General features: G+C 36.7%; 2 protein-coding genes across 12 annotated transcripts in view; one reads left to right on the top strand and one right to left on the bottom strand.

Moving 5' to 3' along the window:
• The window catches only part of LOC100027288 (ATP-dependent translocase ABCB1), a 226,852-nt gene that overhangs the window by 17,188 nt on the left and 191,179 nt on the right, over positions 1–18,485 (top strand). For 2 of the 4 annotated variants that reach the window (XM_007504953.3, XM_007504952.2), the window contains exon 2: positions 6,017–6,132. The exons of the other annotated variants lie outside the window; for them this stretch is intronic. The gene's annotated coding sequence lies outside the window, so the exon portion shown is untranslated. The remainder of the gene's footprint in view (positions 1–6,016; positions 6,133–18,485) is intronic. 4 annotated transcript variants of the gene reach the window in all.
• Positions 1–18,485, bottom strand: part of RUNDC3B (RUN domain containing 3B) — a 117,717-nt gene that overhangs the window by 73,320 nt on the left and 25,912 nt on the right. For 5 of the 8 annotated variants that reach the window (XM_001368492.4, XM_007504950.3, XM_056800166.1 and 2 more), the window contains exon 3: positions 1,064–1,114. The exons of the other annotated variants lie outside the window; for them this stretch is intronic. In XM_001368492.4, the coding sequence (XP_001368529.1) occupies positions 1,064–1,114 (51 nt within the window). The remainder of the gene's footprint in view (positions 1–1,063; positions 1,115–18,485) is intronic. 8 annotated transcript variants of the gene reach the window in all.

Here is an 18,485-nt window from a genome sequence, read left to right as displayed (position 1 = left end):
GGAGTACTGGAAGCTCATGGGACTTACTTATGGCCATCCAGCTAGGATATGTCAGAGGAAGGACCTGAACTCAAGCCTCCCTTACTCCATGACCATCCTTCTGTTCAGTAGACTACTTTGCCTCTGCCCCTTGCATACTTAAATGATGTGTCTTGAATTAAACTAAACTCTAGCATAAAGTTCTTTGACAGCAGGCACAATCCTTTTGGGGGGGAAGAGAATAGCATCTCCCATCACAGTGCTTAGCACAGTTTTCAGCATATATAGAAATATTCATTAAATGCTTACAGATTGAGAGGCTGTCAGAAGGGTCATGTGAAGATAATGGTACCTTTTTCATAGGTTAGATTCCCTTTAGAGGGCTGTTACTACTTTAAATCTTGGAGCGGACTATACCAATTGGGAATATCACTGATCCATAGCCCTAGACTACAGTGATTCCAAGGAATATGATCTCCCCAAGAGTTCAAGACTAGCCAAACACATCACTGATTGCAGGGCTATTGATTTGTTCTTAGTTATCTTGAGAAATTGACTTGACTTCTCTGAGCATTCATTTCTTTAGAGTATAGACACAAATGTCTGTTAAGCACCTACAAAATTGGGCTACTAACCTATTTAATAAATAATAACTTTAGTAAATTTATTACATATAAATATGGCATATTATAATACATATAAATATATTATATAAAATAAACTTAATAAATAATAAAATGGCAGAAAGAACTCAGGATATGGAAATTGCTTATTATGTGATAAAGAAAATAATTACAAATTTTAATTGGGCACCATAATACCTAGCAGAGATATAGGGTTGCAATATGGGAAAGAATGAAGTAAGACTTAATTGCTGATTATATTGTGTGGGTTTACAATGTGACTTAATTTTTTTTATTAACAGAACATTTTTAATACCCATTAGGGTAGGGAAAAAATGGAAGCTTTGCAAACCCATGCAATGTACTAAAAAAGGTCACTTAACTGATACAGCCCTCCCCAGTAAGTCAATTCCATGCTCCCGCGCAGCTCAGTGGCGGGAGATATCACCAGCATAGAGTACCTTGAAGAGTTATTTGGAGGTGAGCCAGCCATCTGCAACTTTGTGAAATCTCTTTGAAAAACAAAATAAAAACAACAACAAAAGAAAACACAAGAAACACACAAATTTAAGAAACCTGCAACCAGTTTAAAATTCCAAATTGAGTAATCTAAAGAGGATGGTTATACATAATCTGTTTTAAAGCAATAAATATCACTTTTACCTAATAACCTCCCTCCCACAATGTATGTACACATGCAGTAATTTAATTACAGAAATAATCTTGAACTATAGCAAATATGAGCTTCAGCCTCTTCTAGTTAGAACAGCATGTCTAAAGACCATAAAGATGAACATGCTACAATAAACCTTTCATTTTGATAGAATTGTCCATCTTTTTTCAATTCAATAAGTTAATATGAGTTGAACTAAAAATGGTAAGAAGCTACCTATAGCTTGAGGTTTTATACCTGAGAGCTCAGCTTGCTGATCAGGAAGATGATTCTCAGTCAAAGCAGAAAAAGAAACCATGTTATTCATATTTATGCGGGGCAGACTGACATCAATATTACAAAACAGGCTGTTAATTTTAAGAGGCTGTAAATTTTCATTGTGGATTTTAAGGTGCAGAGACAGATGAGTTCTAATGTGGATTTATCTCCCTTTTTGTTTGCTAAGCTGTTTGAGTTCCCTAGACTAAAGATAAGAATATACCAGAAATCTAAAGATGCATACAACCTTGAGTTATTATCAAGCAAATCACCAACATCCCTTCATGGTAGGGACAGAGTAAATCTTTAATTTTAGAAATCAAATTTATAATATGCAAAAATAAACTTTGTTCTCTTGATAGATCTCATCACAGTAACTTAGTGTACACCTTTTTCAGAGAAGCATTTACTCATCTAGCACATCACTACTACAGAAACATAAGGAAGATTATAGTTCTACTGGTGATATTAGGGGCATATATCTTCCATATTCTTTTTTCCTTCTTCCATTTGTATAAGGAGTATATATGTCAATGTATGTAACCTCAAAAAGAGATAGCTAGAGAAGTAAAAAAAAAAGCTAAAGCTAAAGAAAGTAGCTAATGATTTATATTACTAGTTATTATAATCATCACTCATTTATTGAAAGTAATAAAAGAAAGAGAAACAGCCTATATATTATACCAGCCTCTCCTGCCCCTCCCAAAGTAGAAATGCTAAGTAGAATGCTTTTTCTTGAAAATATTAAAAATATTTGTGATGTGGATACTGATGACATATTTCCCCAAATTCTTCTTCAGTTTTTTGAATCAACAAAGAAAAATATCGTTTCTATAGAATTTTTGCTTCTTTTATAAAAACCTAAGTAAAAATTGGGTGGGATAGGAGAAATTGGAAAAGGTCTCAAACCCAGCTATGGCTTTACCAATTGGTGTCTGCACAGTAAAAAATAATTAAAATAAAACAGCATATTCATAAAAGACAACTCTGCTTAGATGCCTCCTTTGAAAAAGAAAAATTTGTTCATTTTAACTGTAGATGTTGGGAGGCAAATGTACCAGGTGAGAAAGGCTGGAATACCTAGCAACTAAAGGCTTTCATGAAGGCAAAATATTTGACTCAATAATTACAGAGCAAAAACCATCTTAATTTATGAATGCATTAACTATCCTTTCCTAGTCTGGATGCTAATCCTTGTTATATTATTTATCATCCATTCATTTCAAGGATTGTAGCTTTAGAACTGGAAGAGATCTTAAAAACCCATGGAGTCCAACTCCTTCATTTTACAGAGGAGGAAACTGAGGGAGCAAGAAGTTAATTGACTTGTCCAGAGTGACTCTGGGCAACACCGCTAGTGTTTGCCACTGCTTCAATAATCCATCCCCATCACTATGGCTGGAAAAATCTCTGACATAATGAAGATGGATAATATTGAACTAATTGATAACAATGGACTCTGGGTTACCTGTCATGTACAACGTGTTCTCTTTATGTGATCTAACTGAATTTGAGATACTTCTGAGCAAACTAAATTGTTGCTGCGACTCCTGAATGCATTAGAGAAGCTTCCACTGAAAAGAACTCCAGTGGACAACTTTTGTAAAGTAGCAGATACTTTTGTAATAGAAACACAACTGATAAGGTAGGGGAATTCCATTTGGCTTTCACACTATACCTTTTTTAGATTTAAAAAGGGAGAGAAAAAACCCCACAGGAAACAAATAGGGTATATTTGATCCCCTCTCTAATGGTGTCTCTTTAAAGTTCCTCTGCAACATTTCAGTCTAACTTACATTTTGACATCTTATCTTGGAAATAGAATAGAAACAACTGCTGGTTAAAGGCAAACAGAATTACCTTCTTATGAATGAAGGCAACAATCCTGCTAGCTCTGAGTCGTGTTTATATTCTCATCTCTAAAGGTCATTTTAAAAAATTGCCAGAAGCCTGGAAATTAAAAATATTCTGTGAAATAGGGTTATTTTAGTCTATAACAAATTTGCCTTTCAAATTTTCATATGCAAATTAGGCATGAGAGAGAAAAAATTATTCAAACATTTATCACCTTCCTACTGGGTATATTAGTTCACAAAGGGACTTATGAAGTCTTTTCATGGAGGAAAAAAATAGAGAGGAAAATCCTAGATCTAGTGTCAAAAGAACCTTAAAAGTCAAGAGAGCCCAACTCTCATTTTACAGATGAACATGGAACACAATGAGGCAGAGTGACATAAGTATTAAGCAGTAGAGTCAGGATTTGAATTCAGATCCCATGACTAAGTTTTTAAAAGTTTACAATTACATGCACAATATTTTCTTGTTGGTTGGTTTGAAACAGGATAATTGTCACATGAAACATCTCTAAGAGGAAACAAAAAGCTTTTTATCTATTTGCATATAGTCCATGGGGAATTTCATGTTCTCACCTACTTTGAAAACTTGGAGAAAGAACACTGTTATATTTTAAATAATATTTTCTTTTTTCCTCAATTAAATGAAAAAAAAACAGTTTTAACCTTCATTTTTTATTCAAATCTTACCATTCTGCCCTCCCTCCCCTCTCTTCTCCCTGAGATGTGAAGTAATCTAATAACATTTTACATATGTAATAGTGTAAAACATCTTTCCATATTAGTCATTTTATGAAAGAGAACTTGAACAAACAAAAGAAAAATGAAGAAATAAAATGAAATATATAATGTTAGTCTACATTCAGGCTCTCAAGAGAACAGTTATTTTATTTTTCATTTTTTATAGTTATTTGTTTTTATTTATATTTGTTTTACTAATTATATGTAATAATAAATTTCCACACAAGTTTTCCTAAGTTATATGATCAAACTTTTCTCCCTCCTTCCCTTCCCTTTTCCTTCCACTTCCAGATATTGGCAGGCGATTCAATCTGGAGAAAACTATTATTTTATTTTTTTATTTTTATTTTTTTTAAACCCTTACCTTCTGTCTTGGAGCCAATACTATGTATTGGCTCCAAGGCAGAAGAGTGGTAAGGGCTAGGCAATGGGGGTCAAGTGACTTGCCCAGGGTCACACAGCTAGGAATTGGCTGAGGCCAGATTTGAACCAAGGACCTCCATCTCTAGGCCTGGTTCTCAATCCACTGAGTTACTCAGCTGCCCCCTGAAAACTATTATTTTAAAAGATATCAACAATGAAAGAGTTGCATATGCAGATATGTTTACATATATTACATATATATTGCCCTAAGTTCATGAAAACATATACCTATATGTACCAAAACCCCACACAATTCAATTCTTGATCATCATTAATAGATTATATTGGGCAAATTTTATATTTTTCTGAATAATAAATAATAATGGCTAGCATTTACATGTTTTAAGGTTTGTCTAGCATTTTACATATGTTATCCCATCTTTATCTTCATAGCAGCTTGGGAGGTAGTAGATAAGGAAACCGAGGAACAGGGAGGGAATTTAGTTTAGAGTCACAGAGTTAGCAAGTGTGAATCGGTCTTGTGGTGAGTAATAAGACTGACTCGTTCTCCCTTAGGCTCAAGGAGGCCACTTTGGCCTAGGCCTTTAACTAATGCTTGGTTCAGCCTAAGTCAGAGCAGTTTAAATTAATTTTCTCTCTCTTTCTCTCTCTCTCTCTCTCTCTCTCTCTCTCTCTCTCTCTCTCTCTCTCTCTCTCTCTCTCTCTCTCTGTCTCTCTCTCTTTCTCTCTCTCCTTCCCTTAATTCCTTCTTTCTTTATTAATTAAAATATCCATAAATCCCAGCTGACTTGGGTATTTTCATATTTGGGAATTTCCCATGGCAACCATTTACTTAAATTTTAAGTCAAAACACTAAAATTATCCTTACAGTTTTGGTGTTTACACGAGTGTCTAAAACTAGATTTGAATTCAGGTCTTCTTGACTCCAAGTCTAGTCCACTATATGCTGAATCACCTAACATAGTCAAATTGAATATGTTTTAATTTGTAAAAGCTATGGTAAATTAGTTTATGATAATTCAGTTTTTCTTCATGGAAAATCTGCTCTGTGTAATGATCTGACATTTATTACTCATGTGATCTCCAGACCTCAGTTTCCTCATCTGGAAAATGGGAGTTGAGCTAGAAAGCTTTGAAGATCTATGAGATTTTGAGCCTATCTGTAAAGACTTTTGAGTAGACAGAAATATAGAAATCAGAATATCAGAGAGAGATACAAACTTGGGGAACAGATGTTCTCAAAAATAAGCTAAATGCAGCCCATTGATTATGTCACGCATAAACGTTTTATTGATTCAATTGACTCACAAATTGAAGTACAAATCTGATTCACACTAAACGAACAAAAAAAAAACTAAAGAAAATAATACATTCCATTATAGAACATAAATATAAAATGCCATTTTAGACCTAATCAGCCTCTACACTGAATTGCCTTATACTAAAAATGTTGGGAAAAAAACTCACTGGGACTCACTGGAAATACCCTATTATTTCCCTGGCAGGAACACAAAGGTCTCGGGACATAGACAAATAAGCAAAGAAGCAAAACTGACATCAGAGGCCGGCTGCATTCTTCCTGCCCTGAAATAAGAATTGGAGCACCTGGGAGAAATACCAGGTGATTTATATGGAGTTTTATACAAGTCTTGAAATGTGTTTTTTATCTAACTGAGTCCTACACAAAAAATAGGGCATTTAAGATGCTTTTATTCTGATATAGATCGTAAGCATTCTGTGTCTCAGGATTTCCCACTTGGTGATAGTTTCCAAGAAAATATAAATTAGCCTAGGTTGCTACATCTTTTACATGTCAAGCTTTTGCAATCTTTTCTTTCTTTAAAGTAGATTCCATGGAAGACAATTCTCCAATTTTTCACAGAGAGGGTAATAGTTTGAAAACTGCTTGTGAAACCATTTTATTTACTCTCAAATATTACATTTTGGTCACATAACTCAGTAGTGGAAAATAAGTCCTTGAAACGAAATTGCTCTTTGTTTCACAGCAAAATGGCTATTTTTTCAAAGCATGTGTATTCGACAAATGTTTATTTCTCTCAACTTAGAATGCTGGGTCAGCTGAAATTCCAGGGCAACAAGGAAAATTATATTATAAAAATACACCTCAAACAATATTGGGGGCAGCTAGGGGGCTCAGTGAATTGGGAGCCAGTTCTAGAGACAGGAGGTTGTTGGTTCAAATCTGACCTCAGACACTTCCCAGCTGTGTGACCCTGGGCAAGTCACTTAACTCCCATTGCCTAGCCCTTATGACTCTTCTGCCTTAAGAACCAATACACAGTATTGAATCTAAGGCAGAAGGTTGGGGTTTAAAACACACACACACACACACACACACACACACACACACACTAATATTGCATGTGAATATTACCACAAGTGTAAGAATAGTTCATGTAAACTATTTCCAAGTGTCATTAAATAAGTAACCACTAAAGTTAACCCACAGGAGAGCCCTAATCACATAAAAGGTACCCTTCATCACTTCCACATAATTCAGAGAAGCACCTCTATGGTGAGGTATAGTATAGTTTGGCAATCAGATGTAGGTACCAGCACAAGGTAGAATTTAAATTGAATTCATAATCTCTGATTTCCTTCCAAGCCCCACTCAAATCTAACCTTCTATCTGAGGACATCAATTCCCCAAGTTTGTATCTCTCTCTGATGATCTGATTTCTGTATTTCTGTCTACTCAAAACTATAGATAGGCTCAAAATCTCATAGATCTAGACCTTCAAAGCTTTCTAGCCCAACTCTCATTTTCCGGATGAGGAAACTGAGGGCTGGGGATCACATGAGTAATAAATGTCAACTCATTACAGGGATCAGATTTCTCATGAAAAAAAATTGAATTATCATAAACTACATTGCCAGAGAATTGAAAATTAAAATCTCTTCAATTTGACTCTGTTAGGTGATTCGGTATTTCCCAATACCCTTCCAACTGTTAATATCCCCCAAACCATTCTTTAATGTAGGTGTATGTATAGATAAATGTGCATGTGGGTATGGCTAAATATTGTGGGGTATGTATATATCCACATGCATATATGACCATAATTTGTCCAGATAGAATGCAAGCCCCCAGAGGCAAGGTTTGTTCTTTTTATTTCCTTATCCCAAGTATGTTCATGGCACATAGTAGGCATTAACTAAACGATTATTAGTTGAGAATGCCCATCCATTTTCACTTTCTTAGCTTTTCACTTCTCTCAGCAAGTGATAATCAATAGTAATATGATTAAAATGTGGATTTAACAGAAAGCTTGGGCCTGAACATTCCAGAAACTACTCTTACTATTCCTGATAGCTTACATCTATATAGCACCTATCATGTACCAGGTACTCTGCATGTTATACAAACATTATCTCATTTGACCCTCACAATAATCCTGTGAGGTAGGTATTATTATTATTATTGATTTTATTATTGTTATTATTATATTATTATTCCCATTTTACAGATAAGGAAACTGAGGCTAAGCTAAGGATTAATGACTTGCTCACAGTTAGTTTTTATTTGTCAGAGGCAGGATTTGAAAATCAGTTCTTCCTAAATCCAAATCAGGCAATCTACTATATTCCACTGCCTTAATTTATAATTCATTTCCAAAGAGTGAAAAGGTCATCTTAGAGGTACTAGTATTAGTTTTACTTGTCTCAGTCTCCTTGCCCTAAAGATTTTAGCAGTAGAAACAGAAAGAAAATTTGAAGCTGCTGCATCGAAAGAATCTAAAATATTGAAGAAATGTTCTCGTTTTATGCTATGCTATTTAACATCACTAGAAATTGGGTTCTATCTTACAAGAGCCCCAAGGGATACACACCAGTTCCTTGTCATTCCCAGTCCAAAAGGCTGTGAGAAGCAGATCATGGGACCATCCTCAGAAGTCAGGTCTAAATCTAAACCAAATGAAATTTCTTTCAACCACCAAATTCAAAATCCTCATTTCCAAGATGATTCTAGTTCCAGTCTTCTCTTAACACTGAAGACCAGTCCTAATCGGGGATGCTTTGGATCAGATGTGCATCTGTATCCAATCAATACCAGTTGCCTCACATAGTTATTCTTTATTGGAGAATCTAAGAGATCTATAATTATAGGAGTAAAACAAATAAATGAAGACCTCTTTCTTACTTTCCCCAAGATGTTATATTCATAACATTATATAAAGCATGAAAGACCCAAAACAAGAGAATACTTTTATAAGTGTTTCTAGCCAGAGATGACAACAAAAGCAACAAAAAAGAAGTAGAATATGAAACACTAAATCCAAAACTCTATCCTAATTATCTAGCTGGTATGTACAAAAGAATGTCACTCAACATTTCTGGTTTTGTTTCTATAAAATGTAGGAGAAGTGGACTATGGTCTTTGATCTCTAAAAGTCTCTCTCTAAATCTTGGGGTCCTGTGCACTGTCAAGTTAATTGCATGACATTACAGCAGGAAAGGGCAATATTCCTCTATGGTTCCTAAGGAAATTAAGTGTTATTCCCCCCCCCCCAAAGTGCACAGAGTCATACTTAATATGGGCCATTGCAACATGGCAATGGCCCATTCGTGAATTAATGAATTTGATGGAGTTCATTTTATTGCCAATGGCAATTGAATTGATTTAGCTCCATTTATCATAATACATCTTTGTCTACTTTAATTTGGCTGTGGATATCCAAAGAACTAATTCTGCCCCTTTATACTTTTGACAATGATGGTATTTATTGGAGCTCTTCTGCATTTCCAAATGTCAAACTTGGAAGGCAGACTCAAAACAGGGAGGGTGTTTTTTCACCATGACCTTGTTCATTGTCTAATGGATCCAAATTCCGGTCACTTTCAGAGCCTGTTCCTTATCTTCCTAATCAGGCTTTGCCTCTAGTTGCCGGGGTTCTTGTAGGGGGAGTTGTGTGCGCTATGAAAACAATGTAGTTCTCATTTTTTTGTATGTGTGTGCATGTGGAGAACCAAGTGTTGGACACACTTCTATAAATCTGAAAATAAACACATAGAATTCAAAAGCCAACTGGATGGATTTATCTTTTACCCATTGTTTCTAACAAAATACAGTGTTTATCTTATACTTCAAAAGGTGGCCTCATGGGGAGGTACCTTTAGCCTCTAAGCCAGGAAGAACTTTGAGGTCCAAGCCAGAGTTCCTGAGGACTGCTTGGGTAATGGAAAAGTGTGATTGGTCCAGAGAGAAAGCACTATCATGCCAAATTACATGGGAAATTAAAACTTTGGGAGGTGGAGTTAATGGAGGATAAATGCAAAATACCTTATAGCATAAGTTCATTGCAAAAGTTAGTTGATACGAACCAGGGCTTTGATTCTTTGGCTGGCATCCTATTTGAAAAGGTCTATCAGTCATAGTGTTTGTTAAAGAACAATAATAAGCTATTGCTTTAGGATGACTCCAAAATATGACTATGAGGAGGAAGTTACTTCACCATTTCAAGCTAAAATAGAGGTGACATGACTGAGCAAAAAGAGCTCTAGATTTTAAATCTGGGTTCAAATCCTGAATCTGCAATGAGCACATTGTTTAGTTTCTTAAATTCTCCTTAAACCAAGTGTGATGATACACACCTAAATAATTTGCAACAGGGAGGGAATGAGGCTTCCAGATAAAATTTGGTGGATGAATGAAGAGCTTTAAGGGTTAAACAAAGGAGTCTATATTTAATCGACAGGCAGTAGGGAGCCTCTGAAACTCATTGAGAACATGTGTGGGGAATAAGTAAACCTGAACTCAGGTCAAAACTTTAGAAAAAGCCCCTTCCATTCAGTTGAGAATGGGCTGGAGTGGTTTGAGACAAAAGGCTGGTTACAAAAATGGGCCAGGCAAGAGGTGATGAGAACTAGAGCTAGGGCTAAGGCTGTGTGCACAGGGAGAAGGGGACCCACACAAGAGATGTGACCATAGAAACAAGATTTGACTATGTGAAGAGTCAAGAATGACCCCAAGCTTTCAAGCCTGGATGAATGAGAGGAAGATGGTGACCTTGAAAATGAATAGAGGAGTTTAGAAGAGGGTAAGGTTGGGGGTGAAGATACTGACTTCTGTTTTGGATACATTGAGTTTCAGATGCCCCTGGGACATTGACTTTAGAAGTCCAAATGCTATAAGAGTCACAAGAATGGGCAGGGGTCTGATCCACAGGTCTAAGGCCTAAGTATGATGGATGGAACAGAATAATAAGTATAATTATTTCATCTACTGCTCTCCCTCCAACCAAAATTCCTTCCCACTCTCATTAAAAGACCCAAATGGTCCTTAGATGTTGTTCAGTCATTTCAGTCACATCCAACTTTTTATGACTTCATTTTGGGGCTTTCTTGGCAAAGATTGTAGAATGGTTTCCCATTTCCTTCGGTAGCTCATTTGACCGATGAGGAAACTGAGACAAACAGCATTGAGTGACTTGCCCAGCTTCACATAGCTAGTGTCTGGGGCCATATTTGAAGTCATGAAGATGAGTTTTCCTGACTCCAGGCCTGTCACTCTGTCCACTGCACCACCTAGCTGCCTCTTAAATCTTAGCACAAAATGCATTTTATTTTCACCACTTAAAAAAAATTCTTTTTTATTTGGGGGGGTTTAATTTTAAAAGTATAAAGAAGCCTGGTAAACAAGAGATCATCAAACTCATCCTACCCATGTAAGGAACACAGCAAAGTTCCTTCTGTTCTGTTAATCTGTTCTCAAGTCATTACCCAGTATGTAAATATTGCCTTTGAATAACTTTTAATATCATAAGAAGATTAGCATTAGCATTTGAGTTTTAGCAGCATGCAGTATGCCAAGGAGCTAAAAGGATATAAGTTCTTTGCTCAGATTAATCCTGTTAGGTGTCTCCATTTTATTAAAGTCTCTAGAGTGGATAGAATTAACTAGATTAAATAAAGAAGTGATCTAAATTGTCTCAGAAATCAAATGATTATTTCTCGGTGGTGGTAAGGATCATGCTAGATGAGGGAGGAAAATAGGATGTCATAGGTTGAGAAGTAGAAGGGATGTCCAAGGCCTTCTAGTCCAACTCCTTTCATTTTAGAGATGAAGAAATTGAGGCAACAGAAAATTAAATGATTTGTTCAAAGTAATAAAAGGAATGAATGTGTCATGGGAAGAATTTGAACCCAGGAGCTCTGATTCCTAAAGCCAATCTTCTTACTACTAGCCCTCAAAGAAATGTCATTCTAGTGATTAAAAAAAAATAACAAGATTTAAATGGACTTTTCTTAATAACTCTTTAATTATGAGCCAATCAAATTTTCCTGTTGCCATAATTTCCTTCTACAATCTATTCTTCCTTTCTAACAATGATCTGTGCATGTGCATGTGTGTGTGTGTATTAAATAGTAGAGTCAAACAGACTGGATCTTTTTTACCTATAAATTATGCTGCCTGAAAAATCTGAAGAACTACTTTGAACATTTTAAAATACTCAGCTATTTTCTTATAGCAAGTTACTGCATGAACTTATGTTGCAAAAGGATCTCTGTCTGCAAAAGATACCAAGGACAAAAGCCTCCAAAGAACCTTACCCATGGAGGGTAATACTGGATTACATAATGGGTTTTCCTTGCTGTGAAAATTTAGAGAAAGGATTTCCCAGAGGATATCCTTTGGAGTATAGTAGAAAGAACAACTTGCCTGGGAGTCAGGACAATGGAAATCTAGTTCTAGCTGTGTGACCTTAGAGAAGGTACAAATGTCCAGTTGCCTAAATCCGTGATAGGAAATTTGGCCTCCAGAAACAGCCTCAGAGTTGGATGTGACCTCAGAAGCCATCTAGTGCCCTGTTAACCTGAACAGGAATCTTTTCTTCAACATTCTGACCAGTAGTCACCTAGCCTTTGCTGGAAAAGCTCAGGGGAAAGAGGCATTGACATCCTTTGGAAGCACCCCGTTACACTTTGGGATAGCTTTCTCTGTAATGAAGATCTAGCTTTGAAACTTCCACCCTTTGCTGCTATATCTGCCTTCTGGGGTCAAGAAAAACAAATCTGACCCCTCTTCCACACAACTGTCATTCAAATATTTGAATCTCAACCCTAGGTCTTCTCCAGAGCAAACAAAAACAAAAATCCAACAAATCAGTTCCTTCAGCTGGTCCTTGTATTTTAGACCTTGGTTCCCATCCTGGTTATCGCTCCAAGATAATAATACAATAACTATAATTATAAAATAATAATAATAATAAGAGCTAGCATATACAAAGCATTTAAAAATATTATCTTATTTGATACTGTCAACAACCCTGGGAGGTAGATGTTATTGTATCTTCATTTATATTACAATTCATAAAACTGAGGCAAGCAGAGACAATGTGACTTGTCTAAGGTCACATAACTCAGAAGGGTCTTAGATCAGATTTGAACTTAGATCTTATTGACTCCAAGTCCAGTGATCTATCCACTGGGCCACCCAGTTACACCTAGTAGGAATTGAATTATTTTTTATAAATATAAATTGAATACAATATTCAATATTGTATGAGGTGATCAGAAAGGCCCCCTGCAACATTAGATCTCTCTGATTCAATGTATCATACATTTATATAAAAAGAAAAAAAGACACAAAAACCACCAAGTCAATGGTGTTTGGAAAGGCTGCCAGGGAAGCAAGGCTAGTAGACAGAACCAGAAGCAGCCGCAGAGTAGCAGAAATAGGATAGGGTCAGTTCAACCAGCCTTTCTAAATAGAGTCAACTGTCTATTTTTTAGCCTGAACTGAAGAGTATTACAGTGGCAGATCTGAATAAAAACAAGAGATCACTCCATCAAAATAGAGATACTAGAAAGCTTTCTAGGAAACAGCTGACCTGCTGAAAAAAGCCAGCTCCTCAAATCACTAAGCTGAGGATGGGATTGACCATTACTAAAATTGTTTACGATGTTCTCTGATAGAAGGATAGTGATCCTACCATAGCCCAAACCACAAGGATGATCCATGACAACCTATACCCAAAGTTAAACCAGAGCCCCAAACAAAATCTAACTACTTAATGCTTATATTTTTGATTGATTTTGGCCTGTTGAAAACTCATGTTTATAGAATACTTTGGCATTTAAAGAGCACTGCCCCACAATCACTAGGGGGAGGTAGGTAGTGCAAACGTAAACAACATTTCACAGATGGGAAAGCCAAGAATGACACAAGTCAAGTCATTTTCCCATGGTTATGTGGATGATGAAACTGAGATTCAGAGAGGACAAATCATCCCTTCCTCTGTCACATTGCTAATTTGTGACAAAACCAGGATTGAAACTCAAATCTCTGGCCTCTACCTCCAACAATTTTTATCACTGGACTGGATTGTTTCAAAACATAATATAAGTTTTTGTTCTGAGTTCACAATATAATAAAGAGTTTAATATTTAGCCAAGATCATGAAGTTTTCTAAAGACAAGACTTTTAGATCTATTTTGTGCTGGACATTGTACCAAGCACCAGTGATTCAATGAATGTCAAAAGATAGTTCCTACCCTCAAAAGCTTATGAGTTTGTAGGGGAAACAATATTCAGATAAGTTTGACAAGGACAGACAATTTGTGACAATCAAAAGAAAAACTTCTCTTATTCTCCACTTTCCTACCATTCACACACCCCTCAAACCTTTGCAGGCTGTCTTCTGTCCCCACCACTCTAATGAAATAACTGCCTTCAGGGTCACCATAGACTTCCCTAAGACTATATTTAAGGATTCTTTTCCCTTTGTCTTCATTCTTCTTGAACTCTTTGTAGCATGATTATTCTTTGATTACTCTCTCTTTTCTCTCCAGTGAGGCATAGTAAAAAGACCAATGGACTTCAATTTGGGAGAGACCTGGGTTTGAATTCCTTTATCATTGACTAACTACTTGATCCTGGGCAAACCACTTCACATTTCTAAGCTTCAATTTGCCTATCTGGAAAACAGGGATAGTTATACTTGCTTTACATCACAGGGAAGGTATGAGGAAATGCTTTGTAAACCTCTAAACACTATAAAATGTGACCTATTATTATGTCATGATAGTGTACTGTCTTCCTACTTCTTTGACTATTCTTGCTCTATCTCTTGATCTCCTGTTCTCCAATTAATATGAATATTTTTCCAAGATCCTATCCTTGATCCTCTTCTCTATTCTGTTCTTGTGCAATCTGTAATAGAGCCTTCTGAGCTTATATGGGATGGGATGGATCAGTCACGGTGGAACACACTGTACCCTGACCCCAACATCATGATGTCATTGGTCCTCTGAGTACAAAGGACAAACAACAATACCCTCTCCCTCTTTGATCTCATCACAATCATGCTTTCGATGATCACTTCTACATAGATTACCCTTATTTTTTTTACTCTTTCCAGCCCCAATCTCTCTTCCCAGAAGCCAACCTCTACATTTCCAATAGCCATGAGCTATTTCCACCACTAGACCCTCAAACTCAATATGTCTAAAAGTGAACTCATCATTCCCGCCCCCTGCCTTAAGTTTGTTGCTCTCTTCCAACCCTACTTCTCCAAATTGCAACTCTCCCAGTCTTTGAGTCTCATGGCCTTGGAGGCGTCTTTGATGTTTCTCTTTCCCTCAGCCTATATATGTACTTGGCTATGAAGTCATATCATTTCCATGTCCACAGTCTCAAATCAGGCCACACGCCTATTACCATCATCCTCATTAGGTCCCCTCCTCCATTACTATAATAGATTCCTGACTAGGATCCCTACTTCCAAACTATCTCTTTTCCAAACCAGCTTCTACACTGCTACCTGAGTAATCATTTGAAAAGCAAAAAAATAGGCCTTCCATTATATATCTCCAATCTACCAACCTACCTGTTCAGACTTACCTCTTATTTTATATTCCAGCTCATGTAGACAACTATCCCACCCTCATCTTCATTCTTATCCACTCTGGTTTCCATGCATTTGGTCATTTTATCTCTATACTTGGAATGGATTCTCTTAACATTTCTGTCTACTGAAGTCTCTCCTGTCCTTCCAGGTCCAACTCATATACCATAACCCTCTTGAAATTTTTCCCAACTATCCGCTCCCCAACTCCAGGAAAAGTGGTGTCTCCCTTCTCAGATTTCTTGGAGCATCTTGCTTAGAGTTCTTTTCACTATCTCACAGTCCTCTATATATGCACATGTATGTGTGCATTTTATCTTCCTCCCATACCCATGAGACTAATATCCTTGCCAGCAAAGCTTAGGTCATATACATCTTTGTATTTTCAGGGACTGGCTCAGTACCTAATTCATAATAGATGGTGGTAACAACAACAATAATAATAAAGTGTTGAACCAGTTAATTGAATTATGTTCAACATATTCCGAGTAAAGCTGATGAACTCTCATATGAATAAAGGATATAGATTCAGGGCATGCACTTTGGGACATGTATGTTAGTAGATGACATAGCTTTTCATTTAAGCATATAATGATGTCAACAAAGAATATGACAAAGTCCTTCTAGATCTCTTTGTGGACAAATTATTCCATCAGTAAGTTAACTACTATCTTTTAATGGCTTACTTTGTGTCAGGAATTGTGCAAAGAAAGGCAAAAAAAAAAGACATTCTAAAGATTAGACTGAGAAATAGGAATAAAACTTAGTATTGTTAGGTAGAGTCAGAGTTGAATAACTGTCTTCCAAAGAATAATGAATAAATGTCAGCCAAAAACTCTCTGTCCTCACTTTTGTATATTTTTATCTGTGACTTGAATGATGACCCAGAAGACCTGCTTATCAAATCTGTAGTTGACATCAAGTGGAAGGAGGCATAACGATATAATGGATTCTATTTAGGATTTTTAAAAATGTCAACTGGCCAAAATGATAGCTATACCTCCCTCTCTGCCCACCAGCTGCACAAGATACATTCATCTCCAAGCTCTCTTCCTAAGTTTATAGACTTTCCCCAGAAAGTCTCCTCACCCTCACTATTGGACTTCTTACACTGAAATTCCACACTGCCCTTATGTCCTTTTCATCTTACTAGCTGATTCTTCATAGAACTACCCTTTTAAGAAAACTCCCAAGGCCAACCATGTTTTTATTGATCTCTAGGATGCTGCCTCTATGAATTTTCTCTCCAATGCCACCACAGAAGGCTCCTCAGCATCCCTATCCCAAGCCACTCTTCATTTTCCTTTCATAGTTTTCTTCCACCTCTATTAGAATGTAACTTCCTTGAGAGCAAGGTCAGTCTTTCTGTTTCTATTTTTATTCCTAGCACTTAGCACAATGTCTGGCAATAGTAAACACTTCATAAATATTTGTTGATGACCATTTTTTTTTGGTTCCTGATAAATTTCAAAAACCTGTGCCCAGAATCAAAATATTAATTTTATAGGATCCTGAACACAGAAGCTCATGCAAAAAAGGCACAGTTATAGTTGTCTCTGAGCTCAATGTGATCCAAAAAGGCCAACCCAACCTGTGGCTACTCTAACTGAAGTGCTTGGTCCAGGTCACAGGACATGGATGCTCCATTTGTCAGGGATACAATAGATTAGTGATGGACTGCTAGGAGACACCATAGTGCACATAGTGCTGGCTCTAGAATCAGGAAGACCAGGAAATGTTGGATCTAGACTCATCCTCAGACACTTAGTGATTATATGATCCTAGACAAGTCACTTTTTTTTTAAACTTTACTTTCTGCTTAGGATCAATACTAAGTATCACATCCAAGTCAGAAGAACAGTAAGGGCTGGGCAATTGGGGTTAAGTAACTTGACCAGGGTCACACAGCTATGAAATATCTAAGGCCAGATTTGAACACCCATCTCCAGACCTGGCTCTCTATTCACTGAGACACCTAGCCTCCCCTAGACAACCCTAACCTCTCAGCATCAGTTTTTGTAAAATAAGAACCTCTAAGATTTCCTGCTAGTTCTAAATCTATGATCCTATTATTCTGAGGAGCCTTCCAATTCTGAGATTCTTGACTGGTTTCTCTGAAATGAATAAAAGCACAACACTATGCATATAACCTCTCTCTTATCCAGTGCTAACACATTTATAATGGACCTTGCTCTTGACATGGGCATTAGTCCTATATTTGGAATATTTAATCCATCTCCCAGTGGCACATTTTAAAGGCAATGATAAAATTGAAGAAGATGACTTGAATAACAGTGAGTTTGGTACATGATCTAGGATATAGATGACACTGTGGACATTTACCCCAAAAGAGAGAAGACTTGGTGAAGGTGAAAACATTATAGCAGTCTTAACTATCTGAAGAGGTATTATCCAGAAGGTAGGTTGAATTTATTTTGTTTGGCCTTAAAAGGAACTATGACAAAGAGCTTTCCAAATGCTCATTGATGGCTTGTTCAATTTTTGACAAAGAGCTTTTTACCAATTAGAGCTGTCCAATAATAGAATGGGTTCCATTGTGAGATGGTCAGCTCTATCACTGGAAACACCGAAGAGAAGACTTCATGCAGCATCTCTAAGAAATAACATAGAAGGTATTGCTGCAGTAGGTAAGATGTTAGTAAGTGATGTTAATATGGAACCCTACTTCCATGATCTCATTTGGTCTTCATAACAGTAAAGCACTGTAGGCATTAATTAATTCTATTTCACAAATGGAGGTGAGAGGCAGCGTCATACAGTGGATAGAGTCTTGGCAGAGGAGTCAGGAAGAGCTGGGTTCCAGTCCTATCTTTCACACATACTAACTCTGTCATCATGGTGTAGCCATTTAGGACTTTCAGTGTTCTGGGCTTGGTGGTACACATGTATAATTCCTACTACTTGGGGGCTTATGGATTCCATTAACTCAGGAGGTCTGCTAACATAGTGGGCTAAATCCATTGACTATCTACACTGTTTGGCATTAATATGGTGAGCCTCTGGGAATGGTGGGGGAAGAGTAACAGATTGGGATGAATTAGTCTAAGCCGGAAAACAGGAAAGTCAAAGCTACCATGATGAATGA

This window comes from Monodelphis domestica, chromosome 5 (genome assembly GCF_027887165.1).
Source record: "Monodelphis domestica isolate mMonDom1 chromosome 5, mMonDom1.pri, whole genome shotgun sequence".
Taxonomy (NCBI): Eukaryota; Metazoa; Chordata; class Mammalia; order Didelphimorphia; family Didelphidae; genus Monodelphis; species Monodelphis domestica.
This window is presented reverse-complemented; position numbering and strand designations above follow the sequence as displayed.